Source organism: Hemitrygon akajei, chromosome 19 (genome assembly GCF_048418815.1).
Source record: "Hemitrygon akajei chromosome 19, sHemAka1.3, whole genome shotgun sequence".
NCBI lineage: Eukaryota > Metazoa > Chordata > Chondrichthyes > Myliobatiformes > Dasyatidae > Hemitrygon > Hemitrygon akajei.
In genome coordinates this window covers 45,655,422-45,677,410 of record NC_133142.1, presented here as the reverse complement: position 1 = coordinate 45,677,410, position 21,989 = coordinate 45,655,422, and the positions used below count along the sequence as shown (strand labels likewise).

At 39.0% G+C, this 21,989-nt stretch overlaps 1 protein-coding gene across 5 annotated transcripts in view; it reads right to left on the bottom strand.

Annotated features, from left to right (window-relative positions):
- LOC140741904 (metabotropic glutamate receptor 7-like) overlaps positions 1-21,989 on the bottom strand; it is a 763,442-nt gene that overhangs the window by 405,236 nt on the left and 336,217 nt on the right. For all 5 annotated transcript variants that reach the window (XM_073072446.1, XM_073072445.1, XM_073072444.1 and 2 more), the window contains exon 3: positions 2,993-3,128. In XM_073072446.1, the coding sequence (XP_072928547.1) occupies positions 2,993-3,128 (136 nt within the window). The remainder of the gene's footprint in view (positions 1-2,992; positions 3,129-21,989) is intronic.

Here is a 21,989-nt window from a genome sequence, read left to right as displayed (position 1 = left end):
AAATGATTGTACACTACTCATAATTATTGTTCTCCTTTGCCTTACAAGATCTTTTATATTCAATATCAGCACAGAATGCTTCACCTGAAATGCAGACATCTGGTTTTGTAGAATCCTGGGCACTGCACAGGAGGCTCAACCCTGAATCTCAGGATCCAGGTCTCTGAGATATAGCGCTTTCAGATTTACAAATATGCCTTGGCTACTCTCATCATGAGTTTATAAACGAAACGTTCATGGTATTTCTCATCAAGATGGAGATAATCAGCATTCGCATGGCTCAAATATTACTTGCCACAATAGCTCAAACCGAAATGTTTATGAGGTCTTGCTACATACTGATACGGACTTTTTAAAAAAATCTTTGAGGATACAAATGGACCAAAACACTGAATACCGTTGTTTATGACATTCTGAAGGTAAAAACATTAAGAAAACAATAGATGGCTGGCTCTACTAAACAACCAGAATGTATTCTTGTAGTGATATCTCTATCTAAGAGTTTCTTAACTATCCCTAATCTATTTGCCTCTACCAGCACTCTCTGTATAAAAATCTACCTCTGACGTACCCCCGATACTAGCCTCCAAGGACATTAAAATTATGTCTCTGGTGTTAGCCATTTCTGGCCCGTGAAAAAGCACCTGGCTATCTACTCAATCTATGCCTCTTATCATCTTGTAAACCTCTATTAAGTCACCTCTCATTTTTCATTCTCTTTTTCGCTGATGAAAGAAAAGACAAATATTTTCTTTTTCACTGATTCCTGTTGACTTAAATATTTCAAAGCATTTCTTGATGCCACACTCAGTTAAATTCCCCCCTCGGTGACAGAGGCAGTCACTCCCACCTCAACACTAGAATTCAGCTCATGTGTTCATACTTTGCACCAAGAATGTTAGGGTGTTCAGAGCCAAGTGTGCAGGACAAACAAGGGTTGAACATTGACAATTGGTAATTGCAGTATTAGAGCACCATTATCAATGACACCTTCTACCTCTACATTGAAGAGTGCAGACAGCTGGTGTAATAATGATAGCAGAACAGACCAGACGTAATGGTGTTCCTGTAGGCAATTTCCACATAGTCAGACAGCTGTCAGAGCTGCTTCTACACTGATATCCTCAGCAAGCAGAATTAATTCTGCATCATAATCCTTCACTCTACATTGAGGCCCAGTGTCTCATTGTACCCAATGCTCCCAATCATTTCTTGACATCATTTCTTGAACTGAATGTACTGAATATAGTAATTGTGATGGAAGACACTTCATGAGTTGAAGAATGTTGAATCATTGACTTTACATTTCTAATTGATGGTTGCAAATGTTTCAGCTTTGTCATACCAATATTCTAGGCTCTGAGAATTCATTATGTCTGGAGGATCTGTTAATGGAGCTTCCCACGCTTAGTCATGGGTTAATTGCCATTATGCAGTACGTTTAACATCAATATTTCATCAGATCTTATCTCTGCAACACACACAAAATGCTGGAGGAAATTCCTCCAGCGTTTTGTGTGTGTTGCTTGGATATCCAACATTTGCAGGTTTTCCCTTGTTTATGATCAGATTTGATCTGTTGGTTGTGGGACTCATTTTATGAGTCAACACCCATGCAATCCTATATTTTTAGCTTCACCATATCGGGACATCTTCAGGTACTTCTGCTGATGCTCTTGACAAGCTCTTGTACTTTTCCCTTAAACCAGGATTCCTCTCTCACTTAAGAAAAACGGCACAGAGCAGAATATGCTATGCCATGAGGTTAATATCATGGCCAAAAGAAAGCAGGTATTGCTGATGGTTTTCAGCACCTCAAGGACATGTGAGCTGCTAAACTGGTTCTAAACTAAACCACTTAGCACAAGTACAGTGCCACACTAAGGAAAGGAAGGTGTGCTCACTACAATGATGCAATATACCTTTGTACAAAGTATGTAGAAAAGGCATTCCAACTAATTGTTCTTGAACAAGAAAATTGATAAACATCAGGTCAAACAGGTTTGTGGCTTTATTTTTCTCATCTACCAGAGACCTAGTGTCCTTCAGTACTCATCCATCTCAATTAGTAATGATGTTATTGAGCCTCCCATTGAAGGTCACTAATCGCATACACACAATACGTTTCATGCCTCTACAATCCTCACTGCTTTTTCCATATTAATGTAGAGCCATACTGACTCATCAGTGGGCAGAAGTTGTGATCAGCTGGAGGATTTTGATATCTGAATATTCTGTGGGCTTCAAGTCACTGTTGAAGACTTTCAAGGCTATTCCAAGCCAAAAAGAAGCAACTGGCCCTCTGCCACAACTCAGTCACAGGAGAAACTGAACTGCAGATAATTAATCCAAATTTTTGGATTGTTTGTCCAATTAAATGACCACTCTGCCACCATTTCCACCTTCATAACATCTCCACCTCCATTTTCTCTGTCTTTCATCTCCACTCCATAATCACCCCATTGAAACAGCAAGCCATTGCAATTTTATGGCACATACAGATGAATTGAAATATATATTTTTACAGTAAACTATACATTGTAGATTATTACAAACTCTCCAAACATGATTCCTTCACTTCAATGATCCACTACTCTAATTCTCTCCTTACTCCCCTATTTCCATCCACCAACTTATTCAATATATTGCTGCTCAATAACTCAGGCAGAAGTTATAACTTATGGCTTACCCTTTAATCCCTCTTGTTGATTTCAACACACCTACAATGACCCCAGCCAAAGCCTAGTACAACATAGGAGAACATATGTGCAATCACTCTCCTATTCACTTCCTCTAATGATAAATGACACAAAACCTCCTTTAAATTTCCTGAAGACCTCTATCTTTATTTTCTGAATAAGTATGGAGTGAGCTTTATTTTAATGCCACATGAAACATTTTGATATGAAGATTTTTATTAATGTCTCATCAATTGTTCTACCGGAACCTGGTGGTGATGCTAACATTCAGATCAAAGGTATGTCCTTCTCACCTGATATCATCCTCATTGGCAAAAGTGATTATGCCACGAACATCGGGTGTATCCAAAAGGCGTCTGATGACTTTATCATATTCTGCTCTTCTTGACTCCATTGGTATTTTCAGAGACTGAGCAATGCAAATCCCACCTAAGAGATGTGAGAAAGCAATTCATGTGAATACAATAAAATTATGCAGCTGGAAAGAAATTGTCCTAATTTAATTCTAACAGGTTTAAACTACTTGCTGTATTATAGATTATCAAGGGACCACTTCTGTTCAACTGAACTCTTTGTTTTCTTTTTACTCCAAAATTATATACTGGAGCTCCTTAGTATAGGATCTCATTTCAATTCAATGTCCTTTTTAAAGAGAATCTCACAAACAAGAGCTACCTTCAGGAAGGCATTTCACAAATTCCTGACGGGATGAATGAGAAAAAAACTTTTAATAACTTTAGTTACAAGAGAAATCAGCTACTCTGTTTGAGGCAGATGTCTGCTCTGGCAGACTCTATAGATCCCATGGTGCTTTTGCAGCATGGAGTCTAAAATTGGTTTTGCATTATCCTTTGATATTCCCTTCAAACTGAAGCATGTAAAGTTAACAAGAACAGTTTCGTGCATGTAAAGAAAACTGTCATAATATACCATACAGTAGATGAAAGCAAACGTTGAGTAGCAAAGAATCTTGGCCAATACTGACACAGAGACAGGCTTAAGGACATTAGAAACATGAAGAACAAGAACAAGCCATTCAACCCAACTAGACAAGGCTTTGAAAGAACTCTAGTATTAATCCCTGTCTGCTGCTCTTTCTGCATAGTCCTAAACAATTCTTGTTTTCATGTACTTATTTATTTCCCTTGCAAAAAAAAGAGATATTAAATATATATTTAATCCCAGCTACTAGCTCTGTAACCTTTGACTTGAAGACTTTCTGCAAATTTGACACCTAGATTCCAATAATAATATAGGTAAAGTCAGACCAATAGTCTGCTTCAGAAACTCAGCATTCTTGTCTTCTTAACTCTTACCAATCTGTAGTTCCAGTTTCAAAACATTGCAGAATAGAAATTCTAATCAAGTCCCTGGCCACCAGAACATAATTTATAAAATTCAAAAAAATAACTTACACTCACACAGCAACTTTCTTGAATGCAAAATATTAGAGTGAACATCACAGTTACTAATACACAGTGACACCCATATATTACAGATATCTATGGGTGTCACTGTGCATTAATAATTGTGATGGTAACTAGAATATCATAAACAGAAACATTAATTCAAATATTAACCTCCAAAGTACTGCAATCCTAACAAACAAAACTTTGTTGCTATGACTTGCCAGTGTCTGTTTTCATGCTCAAACCATTTTCCAGCACATTTCCTTGACAGACAGCAAAGAAATACTGAAGAAGTAAGCTTGACAGAAAATTAAATAACAAGAGTCTTTATAAGGGCATTTAGACATCACCTTTAAAATATTATAACAACATCACAGTGGCTATAATCAGAAATCAATGAAGACCAGCTACAAGAAAGCTTTGTCAAGGGGACAATCTTTGCCATTCAGCATTTCGTAATACACATCCCTGTTGCCACAGATCATCACATCAACTTAATGCATTCCTATCTCTAAGGCAGTCCTTTCTCCCAACTCTCTCCAGATTCAGAAAATTCCTCTCTTCTTCCACAATTCAAATGTGCAATCTCTTTCCCCAGCCACAGCATGCCATGCATTATTCTGGCATTGATTTAGGGATGGTAATCCTACCCTGATTAATTTTGCTTTTGTGACTCACAGAACTATCACTATATATTTTAGATTGTGGAGGTATCAGTCTCGAAGAAGTTAAGAAAGGTGGCAGTAATGAAGAAAATCTATTCACTGAAGTCTAGAGGAAGGAAGGCACATATGCCACTGAGGGAAGCAAATGAATATTCAATATAGAACAGTCAAGCATAGGAATAAGCCCTGATGATTCCAATATCTAAATCAAACAAGGTACCAAATTAAACCCTTCCACCTGTAATCGATATCTCTCTATACCCTGCCTATGCATATGTTCTAACAGCCTATTAAATGCCACTGTTGTATCTGCTTCCACCATTCCCCCAAGCAGCCCATGCTAGACACCTACCACTCCGTGTAAATGAAAAAAACTTGCCCTGCTCATCTCCTTTAATTTTTCCCAATCCCACTAGAAATGGATCCCCTCTGGTATTTCATATTTCCACCTTAGAAAAAATATATTATCACCATCTATTTCTCAGATATTATAAACTTCCCTCAGATCAATGATCCAGAGAAAACATCCTGAACTTATCCAACATACAAGTCCAAAGTCAGAGCACCAAGATTAACAAACTTGAGAGAAAATTACACAAGGATATTTGTTTAAAAGGCTGTCAAACCCAAAATCATTATCTATCCTAACCTTCCTTGATTTGGGATACATTGGGTTTAAAATTGAGCAGGAACTGTTAACTTGGTCTCATCAGTCACTTCTGTCCCTAGAACCACTGTTGTGTCAGATCATCTCCTTCACACAGGATTGAATATTCACTGAAATTCATTTTCACTGTAAAATCATAGTATCATTCAAGATGCCCTCTTGCCCAAATTCATCCACTAAATGCTCTTGAGAATTTAATAAACAGCTTGTGCTTAGATATTGATAGTACAATTAAACTGATTTTCAAAAGAAAATGTCATTTCACAAACAAAAATATTGATAGAGAGCCAAGCTTGACTACAGTTGGCAGGCCAGCCTGAGTTTTTCAGGGAGCGACAAAGATACTTGGATTGTTATTCAGCCTCAAGGCCATAGCAGCATCAGAACTTACAAGCTTTAACACATCTCTGCCAATTAAACATCTACATAGATCAACTGATGCCACTGTTACCATGGGAACTTATTGCTTTCAGGTCATCAAGAAACCATATGGTGAAATAATTCTCATTTTCTAATCTGGGCCCATGCCCAAGCCCAAGGAGTTATTTAGAATACAGGCATTATACATCCCGTGTAATGCAGGGAGTGCTTTGTTTAAGTACACTAGTCTATATTCAGAGACTCAGAACCTGATGAATATGTTGCCACTCTCACAGACTTATCAGCAAGCATATTATCAGAATCCATAGATGAACTTGAAGATCCATTCCCTACTGAAGTCAAATTAGGTGGCCTTCAAATTAGGTGACCCTGACTTTTACAAGAAATCGAGATACAATCTCCATAAAGCTAACAGCAATGCCAAAAGACAATACCCGTCCAGTACTGAGTATCAGGCTAGCCCGCAGTTGTAGCAGGGCTTATGTGCTATAACAGACTACAAAATGAAGCTAGGCTGCATCGCTGACAATACATCCCCTCCCTGTTCTACACTCACCTATGGAGCATCTAGACAACAAAGGTGCCTATATTAGACTATCATGTATTGACTACAGTTCTGTCTTCAGCTATTATTCCAAGCAAACTCACCACCAAACTCTAAAAGTCTGGGACTTGACACTTTGCAAATGGATTCTTGATTTCCTGACCAACTGACCACAAACACAAGGCACCATGATAGTGTAGCAGTTAGTGAGTGACTATTATAGCTCAGGGTGTCAGTAATTGAGCTGAATCTCATCATCCTCAGTAAGGAATCTGTACGTCCTCCCTGTGGAATGTGTGGGTTCCCTTCAGATGCTCTTGTCTCCTCCCACAGTCCGAACACATGCCGGTTGGTGGGTTAACTGGTCATTGCAAATTGTCCCGTGATTTGGCTAGGGTTAAGTCAGGGGGTTTCTGGCAGTGCAGGTCAAAAGGCTGATTCTGTGCTGTATCTCTAAATGAGTAAGTAAATAAATAATCAGTAAGGATAGGCAGGGACACCTCTGACACAATTAATCTAAACACAGTTGCCCCACAAGTCTGCTTCCTCAGTCCCCTACTCTATGTCCTGTACACTCATGACTGCATGGTAGTTTGCAGACAATACCACTATAGTGAGCAGTATCTCAAATAACAATGAGTTAGAGCACAGGAAGGAGATAGGGAGCCTAATGGAGTCATGATATCATCTTTTCCTCAATGTCAGCAAAATTAATAAAAAGCTAGTCAGTGACTTCAGGAAGAGGGTTGGTGCAAATGCTCCTGCTTACATGAAGAGTGCTGAGGTTGAGAGCTTCAGTAGGAGTGAACATCACCAGTAGCTTGTCCTGGTCCAGCCAGTGAGATGCCTTGACTAAGAAAACTCACCAGTGGCTCTACTTCCTCAGGAGTCTAAAAGAATTTTGGCATGTCCCCATTAACACTCATCAGTTTTTACCAATGGACACATTTCAGCACAGCACAAAAACCAGCCGTCCCTCTTTGATTGTCTATACATATCACTGCCGCGTTAGACCAACCAGCATAATTAAAGATCTCATCAAACTTGGACATTCTCTCCCCTCCTCCCTCCCACTGAGCAGAAGAACAAATAGCTGAAAGCACGTACCACCAAGCTTCTGTTCTACTGTTATAAGACTATTGAATTGTTCCCTTGTATGCTAAATAACGATCGAGGCCATTATGACCTTGTCTCTCACTATCTACCTGCACAGCACTTTCTCTGTGCTGTAAACACTGTGACAGTGTTTATTCTGAACAGTGCCATTGCTTTCCCTTGCACCACCTCAATGCACTGTTACAATGAGTTGATCTGTATGTATGGCCTACAAGACAACTTTTTTAACTATACTTCAGTACATGCAACAACAATAAACAATTTACCCAACTGTGTTGTCCTTTGCACAACAAACATCATAATATTCTGTGGCTATAGATAAATTAAAGGACTTGCTGTTGGATAAAGTGCCACTAGCTTAAACATTCTAATGCTACCTTGCTTGTCATTTCAAACTATTTTTTGTTGTATTTTTATTTTATTTCAGATTTCCAACACTAGGAATCCTTTGCTTTTGCTTCAGTGTCTGAAGAGCAATTGCGTGTGTAAATGAAAAGGCCAGATACCTCATCAAATCTGTGATACTCAGGAACAACCGAACATGACAAGGTACATGAGAGCTGAGTCTACAAATGGATTATTTGCAAATGACCAATAGCTGTTAAATGATGGCAAGGTTTGTAATGAGAGTGGAGGTAGGTGTGAAATGTTTAGTAAAGGATAGGCTCTTTATGAGTCCATTCAGGGAACCCTTTGGCCAGTTTTCTACATATGAAAATATGCCAACCACAAATGTACACTTCATTTCAGGAATGCACATCATCAGAAAGCAAAGAGCTTAGATTGTCTTGAAAACATTGATTTTACTGTACAATTACAGAAGTAGGAACCTGGTCTGTTTCTGGGCACGTGTACAACTATAAAAAAAAGGGAATAACAAAATGTCAGCAATTGTTGTAACTGAGTACAGCATCCAATGCCATGACAAAAAATGGTCAATCCCAAACGAACTGTGTGGCAATTTGCCAAAAAAACGCTCCCACCGGTTATTGATATGTTACTGCTATTGGAAGAATTGTGTTTTAAAATCCTAATTGAAGTAACTTGTTCCCACTTGACAAACAGAGTTCCCAATAAAAAATAAATCTCTCTTATTAGATATAATCAAGAACAGGAATGCCTCTGTTCTGTTTATATTCGAAAACACTTGAAAATATGCAATAACAAAAATACCATGTGTTGTATCATTAAAATGTATTCCTAATGCATTTAGCATTCTTAGTGTTACTTAAGAATACGGCTTAAGATGTGTCTATTTTAATGCAAGGAGTATTGTGAACAAAGCGGATGAGCTTAAAGCGTGGAGATCAGCACTTGGAGCTATGATGTGGTGGCCATTACAGAGACTTGGATGGCTCAGGGACAGAGATGGTTACTTCAAGTACCAGATTTTGGATGTTTCAGAAAGGACAGGGAGAGGTGGGGGCGTGGCACTGTTGATCAGAGATCATGTCACGGCTGCAGAAAAGATGTAAGTCATAGAGGGATTGTCTACGGAGTCTCTGTGGGTGGCGGTTAGGAACAGGAAGGGGTCAGTAACTCTACTGGGTGTTTCTTATAGGCCGCCCAATAGTAACAGGGATATCGAGGAGCAGATAGGGAAACGGATCCTGCAAAGGAGTAATAATAACAGAGTTGTTGTGGTGGGAGATTTTAATTTCCCAAATATCGATTGGCATCTCCCTAGAGCAAGGGGCTTAGATGCGGTGGAGTTTGTTAGGTGTGTTCAGGAAGGTTTCTTGACACAATATGTAGATAAGCCTACAAGAGGAGAGACTGCACTTGATTTGGTATGTTGGAAATGAACCTGGTCAGGTGTTAGAACTGTCAGTGGAAGAGCATTTTGGAGACAGTGATCATAATTCTATCTCCTTTAAAATACCATTGGAGAGAGATAGCAACAGACGAGTTAGAGAAGTGTTTAAATGGAGTAATGGAAATTATGAGGATATCAGGCAGGAACCTGGAAACAAATTGGGAACAGATGTTCTCTGGGAAAAGTACAGAAGAAATGTGGCATCTGTTCAGGGGATATTTGTGTGGAGTTCTGCATAGGTACATTCCAATGAGACAGGGAAGTTATGGTAGTGTACAGGAACCGTGGTGTACAAAGGCTGTAGTATATCTCGTCAAGAAGAAAAGAAAAGTTTACAAAAGGTTCAGAGAGCTAGGTAATATTAGAGATCTAGAGGATTATAAGGCTAACATGAAGGAGCTTAAGAAGGAAATTAGGAGAGCCAGAAGGGACCATGAGAAGGCCTTAGCAGGCAGGATTAAGGAAAACCGCAAGACATTCTACAAGTATGTGAAGAGCAAGAGGATCAGATGTGAAAGAATAGGACCAATCAAGTGTGACAGTGGGAAAGTGTGTATGGAACTGAAGGAAATAGCAGAGGTACTTAATGAATACTTTATTTCAGTATTCACTATGGAAAAGGATCTTGGTGATTGTACTGATGACTTGCAGCAGACTGAAAAGCTTGAGCATGTAGATATTAAGAAAGAAGATGTGCTGGAGCTTTTGGAAAGCATCAAGTTGGATAAGTCACTGGGACCGGATGAGATGTACCCCAGGCTATTGTGGGAGGCGAGGGAGGAGATTGCTGAGACTCTGGTGATGATCTTTGCATCATTAATGGGGACAGGAGAGGTTCTGGAGGATTGGAGGGTTGGGGATGTTGTTCCCTTATTCAAGAAAGGGAGTAGAGATAGTCCAGGAAATTATAGACCAGTGAGTCTTACTTCAGTGGTTGGTAAGTTGATGGAGAAGATCTTGAGAGGCAAGATTTATGAACATTTGGAGAAGTAATAATATGATTAGGAATAGTCAGCATGGCTTTGTCATGGGCAGGTCGTGCCTTACAAGCTGGATTGAACTTTTTGAGGATGTGACTAAACACATTGATGAAGGAAGAGCAGTAGATGTAGTGTATATGGATTTCAGCAAGGCATTTGATAAGGTACCCCATGCAAGGCTGATTGAGAAAGTAAAGAGGCATGGGATACAAGGGGACATGGCATTGTGGATCCAGAATTGGCTTTCTCACAGAAGGCAAAGAGTGGTTGTAGATTAGTCATATTCTGCATGGAGGTCGGTGACCAGTGGTGTGCCTCAGGTATCTATTCTGGGACCCTTACTCTTCACGATTTTTATAAATGACCTGGATGAGGAATTGGAGGGATGGGTTAGTAAGTTTGCTGATGACACAAAGGTTGGAGGTGTTGTAGATAGTGTGGCGGGCTGTCAGAGGTTACAGCGGGACATTGATAGGATACAAAACTACACTGAGAAGTGCAGATGGAGTTTAACCCAGATAAATGTGAAGTTGTTTATCTTGGTAGGTCAAATATGATGGCAGAATATAGTATTAATGGAAAGACTCTTGGCAGTGTGGAGGATCAGAGGGATCTTGGGGTCTGAGTCCATAGGACACTTAAAGCTGCTGCTCAGGTTGACTGTGTGGTTAAGAAAGCATATGGTGCATTGGCCTTCATCAATCGTGGGATTGAATTTAGGAGCTGAGATGTAACATTACAGCTATATAGGACCCTGGTCAGATCCCACTTGGAGTACTGCGCTCAGTTTTGTTCACCTCACTACAGGAAGGACGTGGAAACCATAGAAAGCGTGCAGAGGAGATTTACAAGGAGGCTGCCTAGATTGGGGAGCATGCCTTATGAAAACAGGTTGAGTGAACTCGGTCTTTTCTCCTTGGAGTGACAGAGGATGAGAAGTGACCTGATAGAGGTGTATAAGATGATGAGAGGCATTGATCATGTGGATAGTCAGAGGCTTTTTCTCAGGGCTGAAACGGCTGCTACAAGAGGGAACAGGTTTAAGGTGCTGGGGAGTAGGTACAGAGGAGATGTCAGGGGTAGGTATTTTACACAGAGAATAGTGAGTGTGTGGAATGGGCTGCTGGCAACGGCAGTGGAGGCGGATACAATAGGGTCTTTTAAGAAACTTTTCGATAGGTTCATGGAACTTAGAAAAATAGAGGGCTATGAGTAATTCCAGTAATTTCTAATGTAGGGACATGTTCAGCACAACTTTGTGGGCCGAAGGGCCTGTATTGTGCTTTAGGTTTTCTATGTTTCTATACTTGTTTCTATGTTAATAATTTGAGAGAAATAAACTTTGTGCATTTGTTGATTTTAACTTATAGTTGCATACTTCCGGCAAAATTTTTGTGCTGCAGATCTTTTTTCTCCTCTCAATGTTGTATTAGCCATCAGTTATTTTATTTAGAGGGCTGTTAATATCACTTAATCTTATCACTTATAGTTTTAAGTTCGGAGTTCTATATTCAGTGAGATCCTACAACACAATGTTTACTACTACCACTGCAGAATCCATTGATCCCATCGCTATCAGTAAAAAAAAATCCAACAAACATTATCAGAGGCCGTCATAGGTCCAATCAGATTTGGCTTCATTCTCTTAACCCTGTTCATGCAATCTCCCACTGGGGATCCAGTAACCCTTATTCTTTGTCATTAAGTACAAAGAATTGTGATAAAGGGTAACCTTTTGTAAATTATAATTAACCAGCCCACTGGCTCTCTAAAGTATAATGTGCATTTTGGAGTTATCAGATCTTTTTTTTTAAATTGCCTTAAAAAGCAATTAAATAAATTCTCACCTATAAAGTGCTGGATGAAATTTGTTATGGCATTGTAACTTCGCAAAGGGAAACACAAGGATATCCACTCACTCCAAAAAAAGATACGCAACTGTTCAGATTTCCAAACGCAAAAAAGCTTTTTGCACGCTATCTGATTCCCCAACCTGATATTATTTTGGGGTTCCATTGATGTTGACTGGTTGAGCTTCTCCTAGGGCCTACCTAGTGGTCAAAGCAATGAAAGCATCAGCTAGCCCTACATTGGATAGTCAATGAATGTATGTTAATCATCACTGGCTAATAGGCTATATATAGCACAAGTAATCAGAACAACCTGTAACATCATGTATGCTATACAGTACTGAAGACTGGCATTTATATCATGTAGTCATGTAACCAACAGTGAACAAACTGCTGGCCATTGATTTGAGTTTAAACAAAGCCAGTCCTGTGTAAGTTTATTTCCAATAGAATGGAAGGAATTGCCTAGAAATCGCCTAAAAAGTTCAAAAGGTAATCTGGAATACAACCTTCCGTTGCTACTCTATTGAGTTTTTTTTTACCCTTTTCTTTCCCTCATAAACTTGATTTGTTCACCCATAAACAAACAGGAATGTCTCATTCTAAGCTGAATGTTAAAAGCATGATGATTAGCAAGAATAAATCATTAAGCTATTCAATATCATGGTTGTAACCATGCCTCAAGCTACTTTACCACCTGTTCCCATATCCTTAATTTTCTAAAAACCTATCTACCTTACTTATAAATACACTCAATGGCCACTTTACCTCCTGTACCTAATAAAATGGCCACTGAGCGTATGCTTGTGTCTTCTGCTGTGTAGCCCATCCACTTCAAGGTTCAATGTGTTGTGCATTTAGAGATGCTCTTCTGCACACCACTGTTATAACACACGTTTACTTGAAATTACTATCACCTTCCTGTTAGCTTGAACCAGTCTGGCCATGCTCCTGTGACCTTACTCATTAGCAAGAGATTTTCATCCCCAGAACTTGCACTCACTGGATGTTTTTTTTTGGTTATCACACCATTCTCTGTCAACATTTCGGACTGCTCTGCCTGAAATTCCCAGTAGGTCAACAGTTTGAGTTGCTCAAACCACCCTGTCTGGCACCAACAATCATTCTGCAGTCAGTGTCACCTAAATCAAATTTCTTCCCCATTCTGACCCGCTGCATAAAAAAATTAGTTGCCATCACATTTCAGGCTGTTCATACAAGACTGTAGTTCTCCAAATTCTGGATTCTCCATGCAGAGAAAATAGAATCTAATGTCCTCTCTGTGAACCCATCATAGAATCTTATTAGCTTTTATGAGATCACTTCTCATTCTTCTAAATTCGATTGAGTATAGTCCAATCTTACACTATCTTTCCTCACAGGATAATCCTCTCATCCGAGCATTCAATCAAAACAATTCAAGGCAATTTTGCTCCTCCTTCAGGTACAGAGAACACATAGTACTCAAAAAAAAAGGATGTTGCCAAAGCACTGTGCAACTTCAGGAAATATATTTTTACTTTTGCTCTCCAGCCTATTTGAAGTAAAGACCATTTGTTTTTCAAGTTCTTCATTTTACCTGCAAGTTCACACTCATTTGCATCTGATGAAAAAGTGCACTAAAATCTTTAATGGGTTGTACATAAACTAGGTCTCAGTTTATAATTTTAAGGAGCTGAACAGCAATTTGCATTGCTGTCTTTCATTCACACTACGGATGATGTAATAACCTGAAAGACTGCACACTTAATGATCCTGGGACACATTATTTTGGGAAATTCATTAAACTTAATTGCTTTTCTGTCTTTGGTAGCTTGGAGTCTCACAGTGAAAAACTTTGCAGGCACAAGTTAACCATTACATCATGGAGAGCACAAGGAGAGGTAAACAAATTAGGCACTTTACATACAAATTTAGTTCAGATTTGCTACAGAAGCAGCAACATTGTAACCATCGGTTATAACCCAGTGTAAGTTGATTGGAATAGGCTGTTTAAACTGCTTAGCACGGACTAGATGGGCCAAAGGCCTGTTTCTGTACTGTACTTTTCTATAATTCTAGTAGTGAATTTTTATTTAATTTGGTCTTGATTCTTGAGCATCAATTGCTAATTTCTCTGTCAATACTACAAAGTAAATTTATTATCAAAATATGTGTATGTCACTATATATAACTGAGATTCATTATCTTGTAGATATTCACAGTAGAACAAGAAAATGCTTTAGAATCAATAAAAAAAACTATACACAAAGACTGATAGCAAAAGACAAACTCTGCAAAATAATAATAATAAACAAAAATGTAAATGAATAATACTGAGAACATGATTGTAGAGTCCTTGAAAGTCAGTCCGCAGGTTAAGTGCAGTGATCAGCGTAGTGTTGAGGTGAGAGAAGTTATCCATATTCTACATGAAGGAAATTTGAGTTTGGAATCATGTTGACTAGAGGAAGTAGAGAGTGACAGAAAAGGACCTGCTTTTAGTTAACTCTTAGCAACACACACAAAATGCTGGGGGAGCTAAGCAGGTCAGGCAGCATCTATGGAAATGAGTAAACAGTCGATGTTTTGAGCCGAGACTATCAGGACTAGAAAGAAAGGAGTTAAAAAGTCAGAGTAAGAAGGTGGGAGAAGGGGAAGAAGTTGTTCAAGGTGGCAGGTGATAGCTGAAACTGGGAGGGGGGTAAGAGGTGAAGTGAAGAGCTGGGATTTTGATTGGTGAAGGAGATAAAGGGCTGGAGCAGGGAGAATCTGATAGGTGGGGATAGAAGACAATGGAAGAAACTGATGGTCAATTAAGGTGGTAATTATGAGAGGGAAGTGGGAAAAGGGAATGGTGGAGGGGGGGCTATTAGCAGAAGTTCAAGAAATTAATGTTCATGCCATCAAGTTGGAGGCAACCCTAACGGAAAGCTGGAGTGTGGCCACATCGAGCCAGCATCGGCAGATTTTCTCCTGTTTATTTAACTCTTCTTAGGATCTCAAGATATGTCATACTGCTTTAGAGCTAATGAAGTACCACTGGATAGTTAGACTGAAGATGTAGCAACCAATCTGAACACAGCAAGTTCCCATAAACAACAGTGCAATAGCAATCAGATACAGGAAAACTCCAATTATCTCTCATCCTCACGACTTTGGTGGTACCAGACTGGCGGGCTTTATGAACTGGTGGAAGTTATTCCTAATTCTATCTCACTTTTAATTTGCCCGTTTTAAAGTCTTATTACAGAAGAGCAGAATTTCTCGGTGAATGCGAGAACAAGTGGGAAACAGAAGATTATGTCTTTAAAACAAGTGGAGAATGTAGCCAGTGATTTGGTGAGTGAAGATAGTTTCAAAAAACAAAATTAACAATGATTTTCACACTTAGCAGCACAGAAAATAAGTGACTGCACGTTAATGATACTAATGAATGAGCCTGTTACTAAGCAACTTGAACTTCTGAATAATTGGATATTGAGTTTTGCTCTCACTCTTTTTTGATGCTGAATGTTGATTAAATGATACATTTTCACATGGACATCAGAGATATCCTTACTGTTCTTTTAGAAATACTGTATTATGTGCACAAGTTGTTCATATTAAACCCAGAACCTTGGGACTGAGAGACAAGAGATCTACAATCAGACTGCATCCTATCACTGAAGGGCAGGGGGTGAACCCATTGAATATTCATATGACAAGCTGCAGCTTTTGCAGTCATTTTTTTTTCCAAACACAAGGTTGTGCATCACTTTATAGCACCAGCGAGCCAGGTTCAATTCCTGTCACTGTCTGTAAGGAGTTTGTATGTTCTTCCTATGACCATGTGGGTTTCCTCCAAGGGCTCCAGTTTCCTCTCGCACGGGTAGATAGGTTAATTGGCCATGTGCGTGTAATTGGACCTGTTACCGTGCTTTCTCGCTAAATAAAAATGAATAAATTTCTCTGTGGTCAAATACCCGAACACTGAATTTAGTGATTCACCTTTGCAAAGTTACTTCACTGATCATTTTAATTATTATTGGTGCAGGTCTATGTAACAGTTAATGCAGGTTCACATTCTGTCTGGATGATCTGTAATTCTATTTTTTAAATCAGACTATGAGTTTCAAATGCATTATGGTGACAATTTGCTTTTTAAAATGAGTTTTTATTTAATCTCCAAAGAAGCATTTTATACTAATTAACACAAAGGCTTTCAAGCCATCACAGTATTTGCCCACAACAGGACTTGGACAGAAGTTGTCAAGTTCTCTCCCTTCAATCATGGATGCAAATCTCTAGTCTAGCCTTTCTATGCAGTATGAAAAGAATGTGCCATTTTTAAATTACACGATAAATGGAGTCTTTCACTGCTCTCAGAGGAGTATGGAAAGTATCCCATAGCACAAGTTCAAACAGCAGGAAAGTTATCCCTGCTATTCTTACCATTATTTCTCCCTCAATCAACTGCCCTAAACAATATGCCATCTTGACGTTGTTATATTGTTATTTGTGAGAGCTAGCTATGGGCAAATTCCCTGCTACATTTCCTACATTGCAACAGTGGCTACACTTCAAAATTACTTCATCAACTTAAAATGCTTTGGGATGCCCAGGAGCTATGAAAGCAGCTTCATAATAATGTATCTCTTCCTTGTATGGAGGATTGTGAAATTGACTGCATTATAATTCCCTGGGACTCAATAGCTCTTTTCATACAAACCTTTTATAATGTATAATAGCAGTTAGTTGGCCTTGGAAATTCTCCACATTTTTCCCCATGACTCTGAGGTTTTACAAAGACTTGGAAGTGACATTAAATAAAAACATTTCAAAGATGGATCCTTCCATTCAGTGCATGTGGTTTCCATTCATTTAATCAAATGCATGAGACTGGACAATTACAGGAGTTATGCACGGAAAGAATACAGTATCAGGCATCACACACAGAGGTCTTTTATGATTTACAGGAAAATTTATGTCCTGTTAGTAGAAGCCTGTGGTATTCATAGATGCGTATTCCTGGTACTGCCCAGTCACTTTAGTAAAATGGACAATATTCATCTATGATTATAAATTGGCATATTCACATTTCACTTTGCAGCTCAGTGTTAATCTGGAGGTAGCCCTCTAATATCCAGTTTTATAAACTAATTGCATAACACTTATGTACATAATGTAAAAAACTGAGAATTTGTAGATGAAATCCTCAACCTACAGTAATTTGCTAAGTAATGCAGATGTAACCATTTGCAAATACCCAATATTGAAAATAAAGCTGAAATATCCTGGTTTTCATCAAATACATTTTGAATCATATTGTTGAGGATCCCTACTACCTACCCCACAATCTCTTTGACCCACTACTGTCAGGAAGGAGTTTCATGAGCATCAGAGCGAGGACTGCCAGACTGGCTAACAGTTTTATCCCCTCAGGCTGTGAGACTAATAAATACCAATAAATACCCTGCTACCACCGAGGTCTTGTCAATAGGACAGTGAGGTTTTTATTGTTTACTTTACTGTTTACCATTTATCTGTGCTGTGCACTAGAGGCATTTTTGAATTAACTTATTATTATGGTAATATTTTGTCTTTTTGTACCGTGTGTGATATATGTTTTGTGAGTGCACTGAAGTCCAGAGGAAAGTTGCTTCATTTTTTGGTATAAATGTAGTCAGATGACAATAAATTTGAACTTGAACTCAAAATTGTTCATAACAACCAGCTATTGAATCCAATTAGACTTTAGTCCCCAGATTAATAACACAATTATGCCTCACATCTCACTAATGACCCATATATGCTACAGATATAATACAGCAGATACTGAGACAAAAACCCGATTACGATTCAGCATCCAATGACTTGTACCCAATTAATACCTCAAATAAACCTCAAATAAACTGCAAAATGCCCAATTAATGACCACAATTATTAATGACTTAAATTAATGACTACAATTTACCTCAGTGGCCAATTATTGCACTGATTATTCTACTGGAATTAATTATCTCAATTATACCTTAATACTCAGATTGATCAAGTTATGTCTCATATTACTAGTCAGTGACATCATGCATAACTTATTATCCAGCTAATTACAAATACACTTAAAGGTACATAGCCAACATCCTTTTTCATTTCATATCAAGTGCTTAAACTGCAATGGAATTTATTCAAAGAATTTATTCTAATTCTGCCTCCCAACAGCCCTTACCTGACAACCCATTATTTCAACACCTCTTGACATGCATTCACCAAAACAGTAGCAACTGTTGGTTCCTGATGGCCATCTCAAAAACCCTTCCTGACCTCCTGACTCACACCACTTGCCACACTTACCAATCCAACAATTCTTGACCACCTGCTGATCCCACACCATCTCCCGATGTCCACGTACCAACTCAGTGAAAAGGCCAACATTCCCAGTAACAGCAAGGCTGCCATTTAGTTTCTTGGCACCATTTTTCCCTTTGGATGTGTGTTCAGGATGTATGTTCCTGAGTGCTGGAATGCTACTGCATTCCACACTCACCCTCCCCCCATGTTACAGTTGTCATTCAGTGAAAATCCATAATATAAGAAACCAAAGCAAGAGTAAGCCAGTCAGCTGTTCGTGATTGTTATCTCATTCAGTAAGGTCATGGTGGATTTTTGCTACTCGATGCTGCTTTCCTTCACCCCCTAAATAACTGTTGATGTTTTGGATTTAATACATCCTCCTGTAGGTTAAGATTGTAAACATTTAAAATCTCCAGCAGAACAAATTTCTTCTCATGAATAACATTTTATTTTAAAGTATTTCAGACAGGTGAAACATCAATCCCACATCTATCCTGTAAAAACAACTTACATCTCAATGTCTTGCATGGTACAGTGTAATTCTAAGATTTGCACTCCAAACAGGCCTGAAACTGTTTTAAAAAATTTCCTTCTTCTTCAGTCATTTAACTCTTCCACCTCTAACCTGCCAGCTTCTCACTTCACCTCACTCCCCCACTTAACCACCTTCTCCCTCACCTGGTCGCATGCATCACCTGCCAATTTGTACTCTTTCCACCTGATCCCAAAGACACACTCCCTGCACCACCTTCTCATTCTGGCTGCTTTCCCCTTTCCTTTCCATTCCTGATGCCCAAAACCTTGACAGTTTATACCTCTCCATAGATGCTGAGTTCCTCCAGCATTTTGTGCGTGTGGCTCTGGATTTCCAGCATCCACAGAATTTCTTGTGTTTATCTTTCTGAAGGATATTGGGCACCTAATCCCAGAGTTAAACTATTGTTGTTAACAAAGTTAAGTAAAGGTAATTCAATTTTCAGGCAAAACATGTCATGACATCCATGATAAACTCAATGCTTTAGGTCTCAATGTGTACCATTGCACTGACGCTGATTAGACCATTATATTTAGATGAGCCATATCAAGTGTGCATGGGGCTGTTCAACAGCAGGACTAAAAGGATGGTTAGTCACATAGTTTGTTCATGATGATCCACTTCACAGTGAATCAAGATTTTGTATATCATCATTGCATGGTGCTAATTTGACAACAGATGACTAGGACAAAGCCAGATATTTCTCTCAAGAATAGGTTTCATGATTTTAGCATGAAGTGCAGCTTGCGGCTCAAGCACAGTTGCCGATGAAGCTGAGCCTGAGTCAAAGTACACACTTTGGTTATTTTTCAGACTTTCTTTGTGTGTAGTTTTTCATTGACTCTGCTGTATTTCTCTGTTCTGCAGTGAACTCCTGAAAGAAAATAAACCTCAAGGTAGTATCAGAATCAGAATTAATATCACAAGCATATGCTTTTTAACTTTGCGGCAGCAGTACAATGCAATAAATAAGACCATAAGATCAGAAGACAGAGGAGCAGAATTAGCCATTTGCCCCATCGAGTCTCCTCTGCCAATCAATCATGGCTGAATCCTTTTCTCCCTTCCTCAGCCTCACTCACTGGCTTTCTCCCTGTAACCTTTGATGCCATGTCCAATCAAGAATATGTCAACCTCTGCCTTAAATATACCCAACACCGGGCCTCCACAGCTGCTTGGTGGTTACAAATTCCTCAAATGGTGCACTCTCTGACTGAAGAAATTTCTCTACATCTGTTTTAAATGGATGCTCTGTATCCTGAAGATGAGCCCTTTTGTCCTGGACTCCCTCAGCATTGGAAGCATCTTTTCCACATCTACTCTGTGTAGGCCTTTCAACATTCAAAAGGTTTCAATTATATCCCCCTCATCCTTCTAAATTCCAGTGAGTACAGACTCAGAACTATCAAATGTTCCTCGCATGACAACTCTTTCATTCCAGGAATCATTCTTGAGAACCTCTTCTGAACCTTCTCCAATGCCAGCACATGGTTTCTTAGATGAAGAGCCCAAAACTGTTCACAATTTTCAAGGTGAGGTCTCACCAGTGCCTTATAAAGCCTCAGCATCACATCACTGCTCTTGTGTTCTATACCTCTTGAAATAAATGCTACTATTGCACTTGTCTTCCTCACTACCAACTGAACCTGCAAGTTAACCTTTAGAGTGTTCTGCACAAGGACTCCTGAGTCCCTTTGCATCTCAAATTTTTGGATTTCCTCCCTGCCTAGAAAATAGTCTGCACACTTATTTCTGCTACCAAAGTGCAGGACCACACATTTTCCAACATTGTATTTCATTTGCCACTTTCTTGTCAATGTTCCTAATCTGTCTTTCTAAAACCCACCCCTTTCAACAATACCTGCCCCTCCACCAATCTTCATATAATCTCCAAACTTCACAACAAAAACATCTATTCCATCATCTATAATCATTGATATACAGCATAAAAGAAGCAGTCCCAACACCGACCACTGTGGAACATCACTAGTCACTGGCTGACAACCAGAAAAGAATCCTTTTATTCCCACTCGCTGCCTCCTTTTCATTAGCTAGTGCTCTAACTATGTCAGCAACTTTGAATTAATACCATGGAGTCTAAACTTGGTAAGCAGACTCATGTGTGGCACCTTGTCAAAGGCCTTCTGAAAGTCCAAATATACAACATCCATTACAGCTCTATCTATCCTACTTGTAATCTCCTTAAAGAATTCCAAAAGGCTTCTTAGGCAAGATTTTCCCTTAAGGAAACCATGCTGACTTTCTCCTATCTTGCCCTGTGTCACCAAATACTCCGTAACCTCATCTTTAACAATTGACTCCAAAATCTTACCTACCACTAAGGTCAGGCTAAGTGGTTTATAATTTCCTGTCTGCTTCCTTCCTCTTTTCTTAAAGAGTGGAGGGACATTTGCAATTTTCCAGTCCTCTGGCACCAAGCCAGAGTCCAATGATTTTTGAAAGATCATTACTAATGCCTCCACAATCTCTACAGCTAGCTCTTTCAGAACCCTAGAGTCCAGTTCCACTTATTATTTCTCTGGCCTCATTTTCTAGTGGTCCCATATCCACTCTCATCTCCCTTTTATTCTTTACATACCTGTACTTGTAAAAGCTTTTACTATCCACTTTGATATTGTTTGCTAGCTTGCTTTCATATTTCATCATTTCCCTCCTAATGATTCTTTTAGTTGCTCTCTGTGTGTGTTTTAAAAGCTTCCCAATCTTCAATCTTTCAGCTAATTTTTGCTTTGTTTTGTGGGCTCTCTTATGCTTTTACATTAGCTTTGACTTCCCTTGTCAGTCATGATTGTACTGTTTTGTCATTTGAGTATTTCTATGTTTTTGGAATATACCTATCCTGCGCCTTCCTCATTTCTCCCAGAAATACACCCTTTGCTGCTCTGCTGTCATCCTTGCCAGTATCTCTTCCAGTTTACATTGGCCAGCTCCTCTCTCATAACACTATAATTTCCTTGACTCCACTGAAATACTGCTTCCTCCCTATCAAATTGC